Source organism: Pleurodeles waltl, chromosome 4_2, assembly GCF_031143425.1.
Source record: "Pleurodeles waltl isolate 20211129_DDA chromosome 4_2, aPleWal1.hap1.20221129, whole genome shotgun sequence".
NCBI lineage: Eukaryota > Metazoa > Chordata > Amphibia > Caudata > Salamandridae > Pleurodeles > Pleurodeles waltl.
The window spans coordinates 404147413-404171222 of NC_090443.1; the positions used below are offsets into that span (position 1 = coordinate 404147413).

Genomic DNA, 23810 nt, shown 5'->3' on the forward strand with positions numbered 1-23810 from the left:
GACTAGTAGGACTACTAAGTGAGAGAAACACAATATTCAACCCCTTGAGGGCTTTCAAAACAGAGATGAGTAGGTGTGTGTGTTTTTGTCAGTGTGCATACAAAAATCACATGTGAAACCCAACAGACACCTCTCACCATACCTAAGTAAAAGCACATGTGCCCACCTATTCATCAGAAAAAAACATTTATGAGGGGGGAGTAACACCCCAAACCCTTCCCCGTGAAACTACGCCCTGGTTGTGAGTTGTTGTGGCTCTTCGCTTCAAACCAGTTTGTACCTGTTATCTGTCCTTTACTTTTATTAGTTTCACTCTTTCCCTGTTCCCTTGTGTACGGTTGCCTTTTAGTCCTCCTTTCCTAACATTATGTTTTATTATACTCCATACCTTGAGGTATCTATCGCCTGCTTACCTCTTCAGCTACCGACCAGCCACATTTGTGGTGGTGTCCTGGGGTCCTCAGCTGATATTCTGGTCTGCTCAAGGGCTCAAATAAGCAACATGTGCTGCTGAAATTGGCAAGCTTCTATATCTGATGGGTTCACTCCCACTAGTAGCCTTATACTTACTTGTTCTCCTTTGTTTCCCCTACAGGTGATTTAGTGATCTTCCATTACTCAAGCTCGGAGGCTGTTGTATGCCATCCCTCGCCAGTGAGGAACACATTACGAGAGTGAGATCCAGTTCAGTGTTTCTCTCCCACTCTCCTTCCCTGTTTTCCCTCAATTCCTACTGCAGCCGTGTCAACCATATTTCACACCTGCATAGGTCTTCAGGGATGGCAGGGTTTTCAGCCCATCTGTTCATCAGGAGCCTGGCACTTAGAGACTGAGGGCCTGATTTAGAACCTGGCAGACCAGATATTCTGTCACAACGATGACAGATATCCAGTCCACCGAAATCTAAATCCCATTATATTCTATGGGATTTAGATTTCAGCTGATGGGATATTCGTCACCATTGTGATGGGGTAACCCGTCTGTCATGTTCTAAAGCAGGCCCTGAGTCTTCCACTAGAACTACACATTGAAAGGAGTACCGAGTGGTGATACGAACTCTGTTACAACATGTAAACCAAACTGGCCTACAGGTCCCCTCATTTATCGATGACCTGCATGAACCAAGTTGTGAACCTACACCTGAGATTATTTTCGCCCTACATTTTCATGCACTTCTGTGGTCACTGCAGTAGGTTAAGAGCGACACCCACTGTATAAGACCACTGTAGACTGGGAGGGGATTGCCACCACTGAACTAGGACATGGTCGTGGGAGTGACTACATACTATAAGAATTGGTTTATTCTGTAGTGTTGTAGAACACGATGGATGATCCCCACAGTACTTTTTTTCTTATATTATTAAAATGCATGTTTTTTCAAGCCAAGCACTGGTGTAGACTGTATGTTGTTGTGTCTGGTGGTTGACTTCTGAGCTCTAAGGGCCTCATTTACAAGGCCTTTGCGTCACCATTGCGTCATTTATTTTTTACGCAGCAGTGGCGCTAGCAGTACACTGCACTGCTCCAGATTTACAAAATGATGCATTGGGCCCAGTGCATAATTTGTAAACCCTTGTGTCACATTATACCTGTGCCACGTATAATGTATGCAGGGTAGGCGTTCCCACGCGAAAAGCCATGCAGAACAGACGCAGTGAAACGTACGTTTCTCTGCGTCATTCTGGGACTTCACTACGTCAGAATTTTTTGATGCTAGCCGAACAATGCTCTGTATTGTAAATAGAGTGCATGCATGGCATCGTTAGGGGATCGTAGGGCAGTGCAAGAAATCTGAGGCATCGGGCCAATGCTTCAGATTCTTGTAAATTAGGTCCTGGGTCTCTACCCTCCACATTATTTCCCTGAGAAGCATTTGACTGCTCGACCTCGCTATGCTGAGAGTCTTGTGTGGAAAAGGGTCTATTTGTCCCAGTTTGCGGACCCTAACCACAGGGTTGTGGCCTAGTAACCCCTGTTTGACTGGGTCCTCTGAATAGGGTTTATAGATCCCTTCATAGAAGTCTTGTTTGGGGTTATTAGCACTAGATGCTTCTAGGCTCCTGTCTTCCCAGAAGTCGTGACTGGGGCATCAAGGCTCACGTGGGGATCCTCCTATATAGGTACCTTTACACAAGTCTTGTTCAACGGTATTAAGACATGGGGGTAGTGTTGCATTTAAGCATCATTATTTCTTGAATCACATTTCTGGGGATATGTTGACTAATCTTCTGTATCAGTTCAATAGGAAGGCTTTTTGTCTAAAGGATATTTGTAATTTTTAAAAGAACATCACAAATAAAATCACAAGTTATACCCCATATTCTATGCTTGGACAACCAACGCAATGACTAATTAACCCTGAACTCAATAGCCTTGCTGTGCTATGCACACATATAAAATTCCATCTTTTTCTAATATTGAACCACATCTACTATATATATCTACTGGGCTTGTCAAAGCATAAACCAGTCATAAACTTGGAAGATCAAACCACAAAGATTGAGATAATTTAGCCAGATGGTGTCATACGGCTTATAATGGATAAATCTCAGAATGACTTATTATCTACGTAATTCATATGCAATTTAAAACGTGTTATTATGTAGCAGTGTTAATGGTTACAGATTTTTGTTTATTGAGTACATTTTAACAGTGTAATTATTTTTCTCATTAAAGAGCACTTTCAGCTAGGCCTTTCTTTAATGTTTAATAATGACATAATTTGATTTCAGTGAGTGCAATTTTCTAATATATTCAAATTTCCTACTAACTGTAAACATAATTTTAGTGTTATTATTATTTTTATCTAAACACAAATAAAGCAAATCTAGCATTCCTCTTTTTTCTCTTTAATAACACAAGTTCATCCACATTATTCTTTTTAGTATTCCTGTTTTTCTTGTTAATAATACTGTTTAGCATTTTTTTTATAACTAAAAGCATTTAAAGCTTATAAACGGAGGAAATTGATCTCACTGAATTCCAGCAAGGCAGGCTGGACCTTTTATAATTTCAAAGGCAGTGAGCTCCATGAATCTGGGCAATATCTTCTGTCACCCTCGGCACTGAGGAACTACAGAACTGCAATTTGAAGTGCTGTATCAAAGCACATAAACGATGATGATGATAATAATTCTAACAATAATACTAATAAATATAATTGGCATTATCATTATTATTAGAATTCTTATTATTTATGTCAATTACCATTATTATTATTATGCCAAGCAGTCTTTCTTTCCCCTTATTTCTCTGTGCTCACATATAGACATATATTTCATAAATGGTATATATATATATATATATATATATATATATATATATACACACATATATATACATATATATATATATATATATATATATATATATATATATATATATATATATATATATATATATATATATATATATGTGTTACCTAGTGATGGTCGCCACTAGGTAGTAATAGTTACAAACTAGTTTCTATATAAAAACGTTTTTTTATTTGCCTATATCTTTGGCGCCGCTTGACGAATATTCACAAAACTTTCCCCCAAAAATTGCCAGTCCCATCAGCTGCTGCCTGGAAAGTTTTGAGGTGATCCGTTCAGGGAGGGCCAAGAAAAGAGGGGGTCCCAAAACACATTTTTTTTCCCCATTATTTTTTTCCTTGGGATTTTGAACAGCGATAGCACAAAAAACACTGGATAAAGTTACACCAAATGTGGCCGGAAAGTAGGTCTGGGTCCAGAAAGTGTGCTTTTTTTGTTTTGGTGTTATTCCATTCAGTAGTTTTTGAGAAATTAAGGGGAAAATAAATGTGTATATCTACGGATGCGAAGAATTTGCGACCCCTAACGATCTCGTGCTGAGATCTGATTGGCTGATAGCACTTCAACAACTGAAGCTTATCTGAGCCCCCCACCCCCAAAAAAAAATGTGAAAAAAAACAAAAGAGGCCAGGGTACGAACACCCCGACCCCTTAGATCTGGTGGTGGGGTCCCAAAAGGACCTCCCCCCCAGGGCTAAAAAGCCCTTTTTTTTTTAACGAGCGGTGACGCTTTGTTAGCCTAATGCCCCCAGTGGGTCTAGTCCCAGGGCCTTTTAAAAAAAAAAAAGAAAAAAGTGAGGTGGCCTCCTGGACCCCCCCCCCCGCAGTCCCAGGGACCACCACCTCCCTGGGGCGATCTCTTGATTAATGCAGGGGGGCCATGTGACTCCCCTCCGCTGCCCCAGGAACCACCAGCCCCTGGGGAAAATGTTTGCAAAAAGAAAGGGGGTCCCTATGGGATCCCCGCACCCTGGGGACCAACACCCCCCAGGGCTAAGTTGTCATCAGAGGGGGGCGAATTATAGTTACTTTAGGGCACGAGTTATAGTTACTTGAGGTAACTCTAACTATAACTGGTGAATTTCTATGGTTTTGTATGTTTAAAACGTGAGCCTAACTATTACTTCCCTGTAACCTTTGGTTTTTTTAAAGTGAATTTCTATGTATTTTTTAAAATATATATATATATATATATATATAAAGCCTACTGGTGGTAGCCAGCAGGTAGTTATAGTTAGGTAACTATAACTCACGCCTTTGCTATGCGCTGCTAATTACCCCACAGATTACAGCACCTGAGACTACTTTGATACCATCATTGATAATATCACTGCAATATTTGCTATAAATCTTTTGACGAAAAAACTGTGCATGGTGGGGGCACGAGTTATAGTTACTTTAGGGCACAAGTATGGTTTTGTATGTTTAAAATGTAAGCCTAACTTGAGATAACTATAAGTATAACAGGTGAATTTCTATGGTTTTGTACGTTTAAAATGTGAGCCTAATTATAACGTCCCTGTAACCTCTGGGTTTTTTAAGTGAAAAAAAATACATATACAAAATAAAATTACTACTAATAATAATAAGTATTGTAATTAATTTACTGTTGTCATCAGTATTTTTATGATGGTTATTATTATTATTATTATTATTGTTATTATTATTATTATTATTATTATTATTATTATTATTATGTTGTGAGTGTCCTCCCAGAAGTAGTATGGTAATTCAAAAATAGGATTTAAGAATGTGTGATTGAGTATATTGATCTACACTTGACAGTGCTGACTTGCGGAAAGTCGCCCCATCGAGGATGGCACTCAGAGTCAAGGCTTACTTTACATCTCTGCTACTGCTGTGTCTAAGCCCAATGCCCTTCGTTTTACTGAGTTACGTAATGGGTTCCATACATCTCCTTCTGGACATCTAACATTAACCAGCCTAATGCAGGACTGTATCTGTTCCTTGTGAAAAGGAAGGTTTACTTCTGATACCATAAGAACACAGGACTTGAGTTAGAGTTTTCTACTTCTTTTAGTTGAGGGAGTGGTAAATCGTATTTATTGGAGGCTTCTTGACTGGTGATAATTCCTCTGACAGCCTTAACTCCTCCACTGTGGGGCAGGGCCAAAACTGATTTCCACGTGGTTGGACCCTATCTGTAAAAGAACAGACAAGATAAACATTAATGTACTGAAATGTGGTCTAGCATGATTACTACTAGCTGAGATAAATTCAAGCGTTCCTCCCATCACTGCTTTTGGTTAGAAAAACAAGATTAGTTGAAAGTGTCCCCTACCACACTGAACCACCTAGCTGTACTCCACAGTCATAATAGGTGGCTCCTAGGACATTACCAACAAACAAGCACCAGATTGCCAGCACAATCTACACACCCCCATGACTGATTTTGTTTCCTCTGGGTACCCAGGCACGTTCTGTTTGATTTTTAGGTTTGGGGTTAGCCAAAAACTTTTGATTTTAGTAGAATTAAATACATAACATACTTACCCACAAGGGCTTAGAACTAGCCCTTGTCTTTCCCTGGTCTTTTGTTGTGTTATTCCCATTTTAACTCCACCCATTACATCATACAGCATAAGGCAGGGGGTCAGCCCTCTTAAGCCATTCAGTAACTTCACTATGAGTGACAGCATTCTGCTCTTTCACAAGGTATACATCCATACACAAAGTAGTTCAACCAGGGACTAATTTGTCAATGTGTGTTTTTTGCAACAAAAAAACTTCGATTTTTATCTAATTTTTTTTAAATATTGCCAAAGGCCTTGCAGCTCCTCTAATAATACATTTTTACAAAAGCCCTGAGAAAAACACAATTTGTATCAACAAAGCCAAAGGTTTGAAGCCAATGACAGACCTGTTTGCTTCGCCAATGTTTGGTTTATATGTTCTGGGCCGTCAAAGTAGAACAGCCTTGCTGTACATAGATGTTTTCAAAATATTTTCCATGTTTCCGAACCTTTAGCCTTGTTGTGCATGTTTCAGATTTCCGTGGGGTAGTAGAGTCTTGCCTCACAAAGATACCTGTGCATAATCTATATGCATTTTAGAACTGGATAGTACACAGGAGCCCTCTGTCCCTTTACCTATGCTATGGGATATAAATCGGAGATCTTTATAACCTTCCATATACTTTCAACGTGTATCAGTGCCATCTATAATCCATAACAATGATCGGTTGCATAAACATTTTCCTGCATAAATGAAATCCCTCTGCAAATTACTAGTCTACATAATTCAAAGCTATCTATTACAGCTCTGTATGATAATACAGTTTCCCTCTAGATACTTGGTTATACATTAATTTTTATATCTATCTATCTATATATCTATATATATATATATATATATATATATATATATATATATATATATATATATATATATATATATATATATATATATATATATATTTATTTATAACCTTACTCTCTACAATCACCATTATATGTTATATGTGTAAAAAGCCTTATTGGCCACAAAGACACATTCAGCGCAGTGACCTATTATTTATTCTGCATGTATGAAAGCACTCTCTGACAATACAGCCTATGTATAGATGCTTTCTGTCTATTCTATATTTTACAGCTCTCTATGGTAATAGTCTCTCTAAACAATATGAATTAAAGACTACCATCATAATAAAGTCTCATTTACTCAGTTGCCCTTATGATATTTTACAATTGTAAAACCCTTGCAGGTAAGAAGGCCACATTTACCGTTACATATATAATATTCTCTGTTATTATTTCCCTTAAAGATGCTACAGCCGCACTCCTCATAGTCATATCATATTTCATACCTAGGTTTCCCCTGTAAAAAAGCCATAGTTTGACCAGTTGCCTATACATTAATATGTATGCATCAGTTGTCTGTTATTCCCCATTATTGTTCAGTACTATTGACCATCTGTTGTTTTACCCATTGACGTCTATTCTTTATTATCATTGTGCAGGAGGTCGGGTCTTTGCTCTGCCTCAAGACTGTTCTCAGCACCTGATGAATGGGGACACTATGAGTGGAGTCTACAGTATCACTATCAACGGTGACATAAGCCAGAGGGTTCAAGTGTACTGTGACATGACGACGGATGGAGGCGGATGGATTGTGAGTATGAGCTACACATGCAGATACTATGGTGGCACCACCAAAGAAAACACAAAACCAAGACAAGAGGACGGGAGTGAGCTGGGATCTTGTTTCTCACCTCTGTGGGGTTGCTTGGAGCTCCCAATAGTCTGTAACAGTCAGTGAGACCACTTGTAGTGACCAACTTCTGCAGTCACAAACAAACTGCTGTCAAGGTGGGGACCTTGTTGTCGGCAGATGCTGCCAGCACTGAAACCCCAAAAGTACTGCTGCCAGAGGAGCCAGGCGCACCTGGTTGGGTTAATGGCAAGTGTGCCGCTGGCCCCTCCCAAACAGCTGCATAGTGCAGCATGCCTCTTCTCAACAGAAAAGGCTCTTCACTGTACCTTCTAAACAATAAACATACTGTATTTTATACCCCCTCAAGGCCAGACTGTGTGCTATCCCATTCACAAGAGACCAGGCAGTGTGCTAAGGACTCTAAATAATACTAGAATATGTGTTGTGCACTCTCAAAGTTAGTATTTTCCATGCTCTCAACATAAGGTAACCCTTTGCCACATCAACAACACTGCACTTGTCCAGCCTCAGTTAACTGCCCACACAACTACCCACACTGCAGTGATACTCCCTGCTTGCTGTCCCAGGCACACTATCTTGTGCAGAGGATAGGCCATGTGTGCAATAGTACCCATATATATTATTGACAATGTACAGTGCATGCCTACTCAAAGTTTCCACATGCAGCTATTTAAACATTCCATGCTACCGCCAATGTCAGATGTGCTTCTGGTGAAATAAAAACGCTGCGTCTGAATTATTCTGTAAACACTAGCAAGCAGTCTCCCAAAAACGACTATGTTGCCAAAGTATATTAAAAATGCTAACAAAAATATTGAACATTTGTGAAAACAATGGAAAATAGCAACTATACTTCACAAAAAAAATTGAAGATATGAAACCATAAATACGTAAAATAGTCCTTGAGGAATATCTTATAAATCGTCTGCAGTAATAACGTAGGTTCAGAATACACATCAAAACCAAGACTACGTGGCATCAGCTATCCATTCTTCGCTTTTTAAAGCCCTTCCTAATAGAAGATGACTTAAAAACAGCTCTACTGGTACTAATTCCTCTAGATCTAATAATGGCAGTGCTCTACTTGCCGAGGTTCTTCGGAATCATTTGACATCCATGATGAGCGCTCTCCAGGAAGAAGCATGCATCACAAAAGCACTTTGGATATCTGACAAGTTTCTACTATTGTGGGAACTCCATTTTCTCTAGCTTCATTATTGCTTTCCACACAATTACAGCGGAATTCTGACTAAAATTACCACTGCTTATTACTTGGTGACCAAGAAGAAGGCATCTAAAGGGTTGACACGCAGCAGCAACATTGCTACACTTGACTCCGGAATGTGCAGGAAGGAAATATCAGATACTAGATCACTTCCTGCTAAGGTCCAAGCGTATGGGTCTCTATCCTAGTTGGAGTCTGCCAAGCTCAAACCTACTACAACTCAGAAGTGTGCAAAACTCTACACCTTAAGTAACACATTTTCATGGTGTAACTTCATGTTTTGAAGGCATAACTGATGAGTGACTCCAACTGCTGCCTGCTAAATATCAACTCCTGATCACCACTTCACCTCTCAGTGTCACTCAAACTGTAGACCCTTTAAACACCCTGAACCTTCCCTTTTGTTGTTAACTATAATTATGTGTTAACTTCCATTCCTATCTTCGCTTAATACTCCCATGCAACCGTAATCCTCCCCACCACTATTGCATTGTGTTGTTTGTATCTAGGTTTGCCCTTTTATACATTCACATAGATGCAGGCAATTGTCTCACGGTACTCCATTATATTATTCAACGGAGTTTTAATTGCTCTAAAACATCTGTACTTGGTGCTACAAATAAAACAGAGGTGTCCATCATAGGTCCAGCAGAGTCATTGCTATGCCACACTTTCAGGATTCACACAATAGATATACATAAAATGAATCTCATAAAGATCATTCCAAGTCCTAAAAGTGTGGCATGTATCCAACCTTCCAGGACCTTGTAGGAAACTCCTACGCTAAAGTTGGAACTGATTGCACAGTGCCTCTTTGGCTGCATCTGCTTAGCGGCAACTTTTGATTTAAGGAATGTAGCACAATAATCCCTGGATGCTGCCAAAATTGAATTTGGACACTTGGAATTATGCTATCATCAATAGCTATACCCTCGGGTGTCATACCACAACATCAAGTGCAGAATAACTGACCTGCAAAATATAACGTGCTGAATATTGACTCCTCCAATATTATCAAGGTAAGTGTCTATTAGTTAGTATAGATGTACTATTATTTACTTCACAACTATGCACACAGGCACTTTAAATAACTTCAATGTACAAAAATGCAGAGAAAAGAATAGTACACTTATACTACTATATATATTTGTATGTAAAATTGTCTTACACAAAAATAGCTTCTGATATAAATATTGTGCCCTAAATATCATTTACAAAAATCTCATTCTATATTATTAACTATATTTAGGCAACATTTCTCTAAAAGTTATTTCAGATAAAATATTTATGTCAGACAATATTCTAACTACTATATTCTGGGTAATAATAATATTTTGATTGACTTATTTTGACAATATAGTGATATTCAACATTTGATATCAATAATGTGATTTACAACCTATCCTAAAGGTTGCCTCTTTAGAAAATAGCACTCAGATCTTTTCCATTTTGATTGTGTACTCATAAATCTCAGCATACACATTTAAATTCTATTTGAGATTTTGTCGCCTTAATATATGCCTTTTTTGGCCCTGCAAAAAAATAAAATCTACCATCTCATTATTCTTTATAACTGCTTCTGGGTGTTGTATTTTAAGTTCTCTCACTTTGATTACTTTGATTAGATAAACAATGTTTGTCTCAACACCTTCCTTTTGCTTAATAACATAGCAACTAATTATAATACCCTGTTGTACAGTGTACAAGCATTCCATGTCATAAGAGTGTTTTTGGAGGCAGCATTCTATTTTTTATGTAAATATGCACAACATTTAGAGGAAAATTGAGGAAGTAAGATTGTTCTTGGCTGTATTGAATCATCCAAAAAAGATGGTCAAATAGTGTGGGTTTTTTGGCTTGTTGAAAGGCTCAACCAGCATTTCCTAACATTGAAATATTTGCGCTCCACCATTCAGCAAGTCTATTGCAAATGTTTGTGAAGTCCTTTGCCAAGTTTTCAGGTACACATTTTGTCACATACTTGTCCCATTCCTGCGGATCTCAATTACACCATGTTTTAGAGTTGTCAAAAGCAAGAAACAGTCACCAAAAGACATGGAAATGCCAATAGTGAGTGAAACATTAAGGCCCATAGTTATGAAAAATGGCACACAACTGAGCTAACACAGTTGTGCTTCATTTTTTTAACACCGGCTAACGCCATTCCCTAATGCCATCCATGCACCATATTTATAAAATGACGCACAATGACTCAAAGGAAAGGATAGCCTCTCAAAAAAAGACGCTAGCTGGAAAGGGATGGTGCTAGGGGAAATGACGCTAGTGGGTCAGAAATTATGTTAGACTGGCTAGCGGCAACATCTTTGCTGCTAGTCAGCCTGGTAACATTTTTTGGCGCACAAGCAGCCCAAAAAATTGACTCCTGTATAAGTTTAGACAGGAGTCATTACCCCTACCCCAATGTCCACCACTGCGGAACAGTGTGCCCTGGGCAAGCCCTACATATCCAGTGCCAGGCAGGGGGCCCCATGTAAGGGGTCCCGAACGGCACACCATAGACATACACAAACACTTACCTGCAACTTACCTGGGATGGGCTCCCTCCTCCTGTAGTGTCCCTATGGTGTGGGTGGTGGTGTTGCTGGGGGTTTGGATGGGCATCTTTGTGCCCATTCCATGGTTTTGCCCATATAAATGGGCCTACCTGCACTTTAACGCCTGTTCTGACCAGGCATTAAATAATGACGCTAAACAGGCTTAGCACCATTATTTAGGCCCCCTCCCAGGTGCGCGCCGTTTCTGCATCGGGAGTTAAACATGGCACTGGGGGGCTAGCGTCATTTTTAAGACAGGAAAGCCTACCTTTTATCTCATTGACACAAGGTGGATTAGCGCATCCTAAAAATGGCGCTAACTCCAACATTTTGACTCTAGGTGGGTCTAGCGTCAAAATTTAAATATGGAGTTAGGGTGGCGTCACTTTAGCGTAAAAAATTACGCTAAGGCGTGCAAACATTTCATAAATATGGGCCTAACAGTGCATGCATTTGGCCAGTCGTGTGAGCAAGAGCTGACAAATAGTGTCCATCATGACTTACAAAAACACGTACAGCACTAAATGACACCCATTCCTACAGCTAGGCCACTAGGTAAGGTTTCAAAAACAAGTGAAGTTCTCTCCACTCCCAGTGACAAGAAATGTAAGGGTACATGAATGCTAAATTCTATACCAACATTATTTAAAACATTTAGGGGCTTTAAATGGCTGGAAGGATAAAAACCTTATTTAATAAGAAATGTAAATATTGGTCCATATTAAATTAGATTTTTAAATTGCAACATACAACAAGTAATTTTAGGATACACCATTTGTGATGACAATTTAGCTTTTCATTGAATTACCCCCAAAAAAATTTCATGCAAAAATCAACTATGCAATTAAGCAAAAATCATTTACCAGGTAAATAAACAACAGTTTTATTACTTTGCTTGAACCAATGTGAAAAGGTGCTCATGCATAATAAAAACGAGCTTCAGATGTGATTGGCTTCTCCTTCAAAGAATAACGGATGAAAGCCTCCTCAGGGGGTCCGCGACTGCTTAGAAAATTAAATAATATTAGCAGATTAGGTCCACAGATTTTAGTAATGACTGAGTGGGAGGTCCCCGGATTCTAATATTGATTCTGTGGGGGTCCTCGGGTTCCTGTAATGATAAAGTAGGGGTCCACAGAAGTCAAAAGGTTGGGAACCACTGTTCCAGATGATTTGTAGCCCCTTCTGATAGAAATAAAATGGGTGTTCCAGGCTAGATTCCATTAGAAGGAAAAAGTAGTGTTTATGCTTACCCACACAGTGGTGCCTGCTAATAGTTGTTCACTGGCAGAACAGAGTAAACAATGTTATAATTACGCCTGTACATGCTTAGCGCAATTTTCTTGGAGATGCGTGTTAGGGAAGCCTTCTTAGCACTGCCAGTAGTTACTTTCCATCTCGCTGAAAGCAGATATCTGAACAATTTCTTCTCTCCCACCTGAACACTTCTCAGGTCTTCCAGAGGAGACAGAATGGTCTTACAGATTTCTTCCGGAAATGGGCAGACTACCGCTCTGGATTTGGTAACCTCGAAGATGAGTTTTGGCTAGGTAAGTTACTGCTTACATCTGCCTTTTTTAAAAACATATTGTGAAGAGAGATCGAGACGACTCACAGAATGCACAGTGAAAAGTTAAGGTCTCTTTCGCGCTTAAATAACACATTTTTCTTTCACAAGACATTTTATTTACATAGAGATAAAACCTCATGTCACATACAATAGTTCTATTTACTATTCTTAACTCTACTGAGGTAAGTGTAATTAAAATAGTAGTTATATGCTTACCTTAAAATGTAGGAATTAGGTTGATGTAGAGGAAACAAAGTAATTGTCACCTATCTTTTTATGTGCGGAGACTCCACACTCGTAAATTCCTTTGTCGATGGCTAACAATCGTAAACTTACACAAACATGTTGCTTTACCTTTGTGAATCAGGGACACAATGTCTGAAGACTTCTCACACATTTTTCTTTCAGATATGTAATAAGTAGACATGTCGTTTTATAAATGCATTTTGAATTTTCAGTACATTTAAAATGCTTATGGTTATCTAAAGTGTATTCAGTATTTGAATTTCAGGCATCTTTATGACTAACACTTGGTTTTGTATCCACTAGCATTCAAACCCTAAAAAGACTGTCTAATGAAAACACATGTATTACTTACGTGTAACATAACTGAGGCTTCTATCACTCAGAAACATCTGCATCCTTTGCTGGTGAATCAGTCTGCGAGCGGTCAAGCTGCATTTTGGCAACAAAATTATTTAATTATAATAAATGGCTATCTCTGACAACAATTTGAATGGCATCAAATCTCTTAAACACAGATATTTTGAGATGATTGTATGTCAGAATATCACTACCATAAATATTGTCTGATATGAACATTGTGTCATAAATATTGTTTACAAAATATCATCCTGTAGGGTGTAGATCTACTATCATTAACTCCAATTGGGGTAATATTTTTCCAAATCACATTTAGGACTTGTTATGCTTGTCAAAAGATATTATGACAATGACATCATGCATTTTGAGATATTTTGTACATTTGACATTTATAAAACTTTGATAAGTTCAGCTCCTTTGTTACCACAGGTTCTCATGTGTACATTTATATAAACAACTTTCACTAACTTGTCCCAGTCTTTGACATTTTCCCCACTATTCTTCCATGCAGGGCTGGAAAACTTGCACAAGATCACATCCCAGGGTCGGTACGAGCTCCGCATAGACATGCGTGATGGACAGGAGGCAGTGTATGCCTACTACGACAAATTCTCCATTGGAGATGCCAGTAGCATGTACAAGCTGCGCTTAGGGGATTTTAATGGCACTTCTGGTAGGTAATTTCCAGTAATAAAGAGCACAGTTAACATTATGGATTAACTTTTAGGGGAGGTGATTACATGGCTCTTTGTGACTAGCACACCGTCCTTCCAATCCAGGATGGTGTTGTGTGCAAAATGAACTTAGACTGCATCATGCAGAATGCATTACTTTGGTAATTAAAAGTCCAGGTCTGAAAGCTTGTGACCCAATTTAGAGTTTGATGGGCAGGGTACTTTGTCAGAAATGTGGCAGAGTACCCTGCCTGCCAAACCAGCACCTCCCAGCCCTATTTAGGGTCAGGAGAACTGCTGGCTTTCCACCAATGGAGATCCCATTCGCTCTGTCGACAGAAAACTTACTCCAATAGCCTGAATGAGCAGGGGCTGTCAGGGGTAGGGCACCACACTGCCCACTTGTTTAGGATGGACAGTATAGTGTCCATTCTTTCATTGGTGGCCGGCAGCTTTAGGAGGGAGGTGGGGCAGGCGGGGCACACACACACACACACACACACACTCATTCTTTCACACACAGACACGCACACACGCACATCCATTAACAACACTCATACCATTCAAACATGCACGCACGCACCAAACATTCATTTTAAAACATCACACACACTCATTCTTTCACACACGCACGCACGCACATCTATTAACAACATTCATACCATTCAAACATGCACGCGTGCACCAAACATTCAATTTGAAACATCACACACACACTTACCTTCGGCCTCCAGGTCCCAGGAGGGTTGGAACTGCTGCCTTCCCTCATTCCCCTGAGGGAAGGCAGCAGTCCCAGCCTCGTCACAGAGTGGGATGGGGTCAGTGAGACTGCTGACCCCACCCCACTCTGTGACGAAGTGTCACTGATTGACACTTGCCCTGGGCACTTCAGGGCTTAAACTGAAGCGCCCAGGGAGAGTGTCAGTTGGTGACTCTTTCCTCGTCACCCAGGGGAGGGCCTCGAGGCACCTTTGCTGGGCTGAGGAGGTCACGCCCATAGGAGCTGTGATCTCCTCAGCCCAGCGAAGTTCAGCTCAGGCAGCCAGGAGTCTGCGCAAATCGCGCATGTCTGCTCCTGGCTGCCTGACCTGAACATGAAGAGTGTCTGTCAGGCTGACCTTTGTTCAGCCTGACAGACGGTTTCATGGGGGGCAAAAGGTGAGGGGGCGTGGCGCCTCCGCCCTAAAGGACGGGCCACCACTGCTTTCTTTCCTGGTAAAAGCCAGTGGCAATGGACATGAAACATCAAATAGTGACCTCCACATATGGGGAACATCTCTTTAGGTGTGAAGGCCATTACTGATTTGTTTTTCTATAACAAACTTCCAGTCTGTGAGCTTGTTTTTGAAAAACAAACCTTAGTAAACTTTGGTGAACATTTGTCGAAACCAAAGGCAGCCATCTACCAAATGTTTTATACCTTGACAGGAGCCACCATGATGTGGCTCCTGTCAAGGTGCAGAGATCACCTTTGGGCCATCGGATATTTGTTGGGCGGTAGTCTGTCTTGGTGGCACACGTAATGTCCTTTGCCACCCTGATGGACTGTACTCCTTCTGCCAAACTATAGATTATGCCATTTGTGTCCTGTAAACATAAAGCCCAATATCAACCTCAGAGAGTCAAGGGATATTGGTGTCCAGATCAGTCTGTTCTTGAGAGGGGATGGAGAGCAGAAATACAATTCTAGGCTATAAGAGAAAAAAAACTCTGAATATGTGTTGCTAGTGTAAAGATGAACCTTTCAGAGAATGGGGATGATTGTTTCAAAGACAGAAATATGTGGACAAGCTAATACAGAAAGGCACTAGTGAAGTATAAGGTTTTGTAATAAGGGAGCAGGAAGAGCAGGACCTGCAGAAAGAGGCCGGTAGACCAGAGGTAAAAGAAGGCCAGAAACAGCTAAGGAGAGGCAGGACAAATACAGGGAGTGCACTGAGATCAAGAACTGCTGAGGCAAAGTAGGGAGGATGGGGAAAGGCATGGAACGCAGGAAATGCTCAGAAGAGGATGAAGTGGAAAAGGAGAGATAGTGGAGGAGAGAGCACAGGAAGCATGGAATGCTGATTTGACACAGTGAATAGTGTGAAGAAATAGAGTGTTTCAAGAGTGAATGGAGGGGTAAGTGGGTAGTTTAGGACTGCTAGTATGTGCAGGAGAGACCAGAGGGGATAAGGCAGCTGAAAAGATAGGCAAGCAGGAGATAATAGACCACATAATACATGTTTTCATTTTACATAGACGTACCTGACTCAATACTGGGAAGCAGTCATAATCAGGTACTGAAAAAGAGCTAAAGGGCCTGATTCACAAAGGTAAACTTACACTTTTGTGTACATTTATGATGTTTTACAATTTAAAAAATTGTATGAGTAGTATCTTTATGACTTCCTATCATTTTATGTGAGGAGTCTCCACCGTGAGTGCGGAAACTCCGCAGTCATAAAGGTACTACTCATAAAATTACTTTGAGAAATCCAAAAAATCATAAACTTACACACAAGGGTAAGCTTACTTGTGTGAAACAGGCCCATTGTCACCATAGATTTAGAGCCCAATACTCTTTTGTTTGGTATTATACCTGCAGCAACCTGATTAAGAAAAAGTGTGCACACTTTATATTGGTACTTGCCAAGCAACAAATAGCAATACACTGGCTGTTTGTGCGAACCCTTAACATAGAGGACTGGAAAACGATACAGCAGAAGGGACATCTGTTGAAGAAAAACCCATACGTATGTTGAAACAGATTATAAAAAATACACAACGATCTTACACACTGGAACAAACTCTACCACCAGACTACGGTGAACTATATGTAGGTTATGCTGTATATGCAGTTATTGGCTTAATACGTTGTTGAAATCAAATGAATGACTATATATTAAGGGCCATATTTATGACAACAAGTCACCTTGCTGCGCTTCACTGCACTGCATCACTGGGAAAGGTCAGGAATGCTCTGAATTTAAGGCAATACAGCGCATTCCTGTCCTTTCCCTTCACTGGCGCATAATAGGCTGCCTAGCGACAACACAGGCACCCATGCTCCATGGTGCAAGGGTGCCTGCCATGCAAGCAGGATTGGTTTTGCACAGGAAGGGGTACCTTCATGCCCAAAACCAATCTCCTGAGGCTTTTTCCTCTTTTTATGTGTGCTGCAAAATGCAGCACACATAGAAAGAGGAACAAAATGAGGAGAAATAAAGATCTTTCTCCTTGTTATGCCCCTTCTTTTGGGGGTGGGGAGGGCGGGTTCTGGAGCATTCCAAGGTTTACCCATTCTTGTAAATCTGGGATGCGTTAAAATCCATGGATGTTCTGTGGGAACACCCAAAAAACACCCATGGAAACACCTCCATGGCGAAGAGTAAATGCAATGCAGCAATTTTTCATTTTTCCTTTGCGTTGCTCTTGCACCACATCGCATGGTGCAAGAACGATGCAAATTGGCTCACAAGTTGACCCTTATTGTATGGTCATTATACATGGGACTCTTACATGCTGTATGCCACTGATGCTACGTCAAACATGTGATTGTCACAAACAGTTTGCCGATGCTTGGTGTTTTCTGAAAAAAAACGGTGTATTTGTTTTATCATGTTTACAAAGGAGAAAAATAACTTACCAACCAAGCCCATAAGGTAATCAAGCCATATTTAAAAGCTATAGTTAACCAAGAACCATGGGACCTGATTCACAAAGGTAAACTTAGACCAAAAATCTACGTTTAGACCTAAAACCTATCTTTACTCATAGTAAAGTTAGACCTTTGGTCTGAATTTAGACTTTTGGTCTAAACTTTAACCAAAATTCTAAACTTATATCAAAAGTCTGACTTTACTCGTAGTAAAGTTAGATGTTAAATCTAAACTTAGACTTTTGGTCTAAGTTTACCTTTGTGAATCAAGCCCTACTAGTTCATGTTCGTGAAATGCCTTGTGATCTAATTGCATTGCTATATGTTGCTGGATTAGCATCTTTCAATTTCCCACGGACCAAGATAGAAGGTGTTAAAATTAACAATATAGTTATTTGGTGCAACATTTCATTCTTTTAATCAAAGGCCATCACTTTTACAATGACACATTCTCCTTTCCCGGCAGGGGATTCCCTCTCATACCACCAGGGGCGCCCATTCTCCACCAAGGACAGAGACAATGATGTTGCTGTCACCAACTGTGCCATGTCCTATAAAGGAGCCTGGTGGTTCAAGAACTGCCACCGCACCAACCTGAATGGAAAATATGGGGAATCTCGACATAGCCAGGTGAGATCATTGGAGTATGTTGTCTATTTTTGCAGCAAAACTGTCTTGCATGTCCTTGAACTCAGATTGCCTCTTTGAACAAACAGCATGCTATAGTAGGGTAACTTCATGCACAAGGCTTGGCACCTTCTACATGATATCCCACTGGTGTCAGCGTGTTTTATACTGCCAGCAATCAGTGTTTTATATTTAAAAGCCCTTGTATTGGCATTTCACCCACAACCTAATATACTACTCTTTATGGAAGTTAAAGAACAGTACACATGAAATTATCACAGTTGCTAATCAGAACTCTCCATGAAAGATTGCGGTTCACTTTACCTACTTTGCCTTTCATTGTGAGATTTTGTGATGCACCCAGCAAAATTAACTCCAGTGAATGTCTTCAAGGTTTCTTGAACAAGAATGTGCCAATGGCATATGACCCTGGATTCAGACCAATAGAACGAGTTATTCAGAAATATATAGCATGTGCCTTTGGAGTGGTAAAAAAAATTAAATCAAATCCTTGACATGATGTTTCTGTCTTGGTGGACTGTTGAGTAAAAGTGGAACACATCGCTAAGCAAAGCTTAGAAACTTTCTGAAAGGATGTGTATGTTGGCATTATGTTATGATTTTCTGTTTGGGTTGAAATGTTGTCTTTTAGGATTGGATTTATATTAGCCAATGTAGGGATATTTCCCAAATTTACAAGAAAGAAGGCTGTTATTGGGACAGTGTCCCACGCACTATACGCTCATCCTAAGAGATTCCTGACTTCCTATTTGCTGGCTTTATTTGCTTTATGATGTTCAGCTTGAGTTTGTCACTTCCATTGCCCAAACCTTGTTTACTGTATTCTTTCATTAATTTGCTTTCTGTAAACAGGCCTGTAAATCTTGTTCATATCTCATCACATTTGGTGTGCATTCAAAGACAGAGGTCAAATGTCAAACTCTCTCTTTCAGGGAGCTTGGTGTTTATTTTTCTTTCTCTGACTTCAAAGTGAGAGTAATTATGTGACAATCCTGCTGAGTACCCAAGCCGGAGGAGAGGGTGTATATCTTTGTTTATTAGCACACAACAAAAAAGTGAACTGTGCTGATGTTTCAGAATATATCAAAATTAGTACAAATTGAGCATTTTTTGGTATCCTGAAGTGTAGTGGAAACAAATATTTGAATATAATCAAAACACATCAATAAACTAGGTGATGATATTTTCACACCTTATCGTTTGTGTGCAGTAAAAGCATATTTCGACACAATTGTAATGGTAATTTCTTATGAAAATGTGTTGTCTGTAATTGCAGTGCACTACCACACCATGCACACTCCACACTATGTGACTCTACTCCACTCTACGCCATGCCACTCCATTCAATGACAGGCAACTCTACACCCTCCCCTTTAAGACATTCTGCAACATGCCACGTCACTCCAATCTATGCAACTCACTCTATGACACAACATGCCACTCCAGTGTATGCCCCTCCACTCGTCACCACTTACCCCACTCCACTGTACCACAATTCAGTCTGACCCACTCCACTGCAATCTAACCCACTCCACACCAATGTACCCCAGTCTACTCCACCCCCTCCACTTCGCTACAATCTACCCCACTCCACCCAATCTACCCCCTTCAGTCAACCCCACTCTAACCCAATCTACCCCACTCCACGACAATCTATCCCAGTCCACTTTAAGACGATCCAATGTACCCCACTCCACTACAATCTCTCCCAATCAATCTACCCTACTCCACTCCACCCAAATCTACCCCACTCCACTCCAATCTACCCCAGTCCACTCCACTCAAATCCACCCCAATCTATCCCACCCCACTCCAATCTACCTCAATCCACCCCACTCCAATGCAGCCTCACCCAACTGACTCCAATTTACCCCACTCTACGCTGCTCCACTCCACTCCACTCAACCCCAGTCCAATGTACCCTACTCCATTCCAATTGACCTGACTCCACTATAACCTCCACTGTAATCTATCAACTCCTCTCTACCACAGTCTACCCCACTCCAATCTAACACACTCCACTCCAATCTACCACACTCCAATCCACCCAATCTACCCCACTCCACTCCTGTCTGCCCCTGTCTACCCCACTCCACTCACCCACACTCCAGTCAACCCAAATCTATCCCACTCCACTTCACTCTAATCTGTCCCACTCCTACCTACGACACTCCACTCAAATCTGCCCCACTCCACTCCAATTTAACTCAATCCATCCCACTCCAATCTACAGCACCCCACTACACCCCAACGTACCCCACTCCAACCTACCCCAATCCAATCTACCGCACTCCATTGCAATCTACCCTACTCTAATCCATCCAATGTGCCCCACTCCACCCTAGCCTACAGCACTCCACTCCACTCCAATCTACCCCACTCCACTCTTCCTCAATCTATCTCACTCCACTCCAATTTCTACTGGATTCCAATCTATCCAACTCCAAACCACCCCTCTCCACTCCAATCTATCCGACTCGACTTTACCCCAATCTACACCACTCCAATCTACCCACTCCCATCCACCCAATTTACCCCACTCCACTCTACCCCATCCTACCTCACACCATTCTTTTCTACCCAGTCTACCCCATTCCACTCCAATCTACCCTACTCCACCCTAATCTACCCCACTCCGCCATAATCTACTCCACTCAATCCACACAATCTAGCAAACTCCAGTCTACCCTCAATCTAGCAAACTCCATTCTACTCTATCCAATTTACCCCACTTCATTTCACTCTATACTACCACATGCCCCTCTCCAGTCCAATCTAATCCATTGCATTCTTCCCCACTCCAATCTATGCCACCCCACTCCACCCCAAACTACCCTACTCGAGTCTACCCCATCCAATCTGCTCCATGCCAATCTACCCCACTCTAACCTATCCCAATCTACTCCACTCCAATCTAACCCACCCTAATCCAATCAACCCCACTCTAATCTACCCCACTCCAGTCTATCCCACCCCATCCAAATCTACCCCACACCACTTTATCCAACTCCACCGTACACCACTCCAATCAGCCCTACTCCACTCTAATCAACCCCTCTCTAAGCTACTCTACTCCTATCTATCTCACTCCAATCTGGCCACTCCACTCCAATCTACCTGACCATAATCCACCCAATCTATCTCACTCCAATCTGTCCCACTCCACTCTACCCCACTCCACCATAATCTGCTCCACTGCACTCCAGTCTACTCCTGTCCACTTCAGTCTACCCCACTCCACTTCAGTCTACCCCTATCCACTGAATGTATCTCTTCCTCTATTTACCCCTTCCACTCCAATCTACTGCATAACAGTCTACCCCACTCCAATGTACCCCACACCACTTCATTCTACCCCAATCTACTCCACTCCACCCTAATATACCCCAATTCAATCTATCCTACTCCCCCACTCCAATCTACCTGACCCAATCTACCCCAACCTACACCACTCTAGCCCAGTCTACCCACTCTACCCCAATCTACCCCACTCCACCGTACTCCAATCTGCCCCACCCAATCCTAATCTACCCCACACCAATCCAATCTACCCCAATCTACACCACTCCAAAGTACCACAATCTACTCCCACTCCATTCCATTCTATTTTACTATAATCCATCAAATCTACCCCACTCCAATCTACTCCACCCAATTTACCCAACTGCACTCTGATCTACCCAATCAATCCCACTCTTCCGCAATCTACCTCACTCCACTCTACCCCAATATATTCCAATTCCCTCTACCCCACTGTACCCTGATCTACCCTACTCCTATCTACCCCACTCAAGTCTTGGCACTCTAATATACTACCACCTACTCCACTTCACCCCACTGTAACCCAATTTACCTCAATTCAATCTACCCCACTCGAATCTACCATGCTAATCTACCCAACTTCCTCACTTCAATCTACCCCACTCCAATTTACCCCATTCCACCTCTCTACTGTCTACCCCAATCCACCCCACTCCATTCCATCTACTCACTCCACTCTCACCCATTGAATTCTACCCCAATCTACCCCTTCCCAGTGTACCCCACTTCACCCCACTCCACATTAACTTCTAGCAATGCTGAACAGAAGCCACACTGGTGTACAACAGGGCTAAAACACATTGCCAAAGCCAATAGTTCTCTTATAGGTGAGACCTATTGTCTTTGCCAATGCTTGTTTAAAATACAGTGCCCTAAAAATATCAAAGGCAAGACATCAGTATATATATATATATATTTATATTTATATATATATATATAAGCTGCATCACAAGACCTGAAACCCTAGGGGGGGTGGAGCGCATGCCAGAGGATCACACTGGCAGAGCAATACAAATCCAAAATGAAAAAGTAAAACGCTCACTCAGATGCGATGCAACAGATGATTTTACTCTGAACAAAAACAAACTTCTACTCGTGTAACAAACAATTAAATACCCAATGTGCACTAATAATAACTAACACAAACAAAGGACAGCAAAATGTAATTTGTTTGTTACACGAGTAGAAGTTTACCAGTGATCAAGAAGACAAGTTCTCTGAAACGCGTTGGGTTGTCACTGCACAATTAAGAAAATAAATTGGAGGAGAAGTGGTATTGACTGTTTTTCCATGTGGGAACACCGCAATATCGGTGAACGCTGAAGGAAAGCGAAATTGATGTGTGTATGCCTGTAGGTGGTTATAGTTAGGGCCTAGTTTCATTAGAAAAAGCATTTTTTGACTTGCCTATGTATATAGTTGGCACCGTTTGACGAATCTTCATGAAATTATTCAAAAAAGTGTTCTCGATAATCTTGTTGTACATGGGAAGTTTCGAGGTGATCCCTTAAGCAGGGGCCAAGAAAAAGGAGGGGTCAAAAAAAGTGCATTTCCCATTATAATTCTCATAGGGATTTTGAAAATTACTACAGCCTGAATGAGTGGATGGAATTACACTAAATTTGATAGAAAGGTAGCTTTTGGTCCAGAAAAAAGACTTTTTGTTGTTTGGTGTAAATCCATTCATACATTTTTGAGATATTAACAAAAAACTAAGGAGTATATTTACAATAAAATGGTGCAGCGTGGCACTGCACCTCCAATATTGGCAGCACCCCAGTGCGTCACTTTAGAAATGCAGGGATGGGCCTTATTTACAAAAATACGGTGCACCCGTATGTTTCCCCGAGCGCTGGTGCTAATTTAGCTGCCTAGCCCCAACACAGGCCCCCTTGCAAGGGTACCTCATTGCAGGGACTGATTGCTTATGTCCAGGAGGGATCAGCTTTAAGCCCTGATGTTCCCAGGGCTGAGTGTCAATCAGTGATCGTCGCAGAGTGGGGTAGGGTCAGCTTTCTCACTGACCCCCATCCCACTCTGTGACAAGTTTGAGACTGATACTTTCC

General features: G+C 41.1%; 1 protein-coding gene across 1 annotated transcript in view; it reads left to right on the forward strand.

Annotated features, from left to right (window-relative positions):
• TNR (tenascin R) overlaps positions 1-23810 on the forward strand; it is an 847456-nt gene that overhangs the window by 812545 nt on the left and 11101 nt on the right. Inside the window, exons 20-23 of the mRNA XM_069231566.1 lie at positions 7294-7445; positions 12742-12838; positions 13973-14134; positions 18242-18405. Of these exons, the coding sequence (XP_069087667.1) occupies positions 7294-7445; positions 12742-12838; positions 13973-14134; positions 18242-18405 (575 nt within the window). The remainder of the gene's footprint in view (positions 1-7293; positions 7446-12741; positions 12839-13972; positions 14135-18241; positions 18406-23810) is intronic.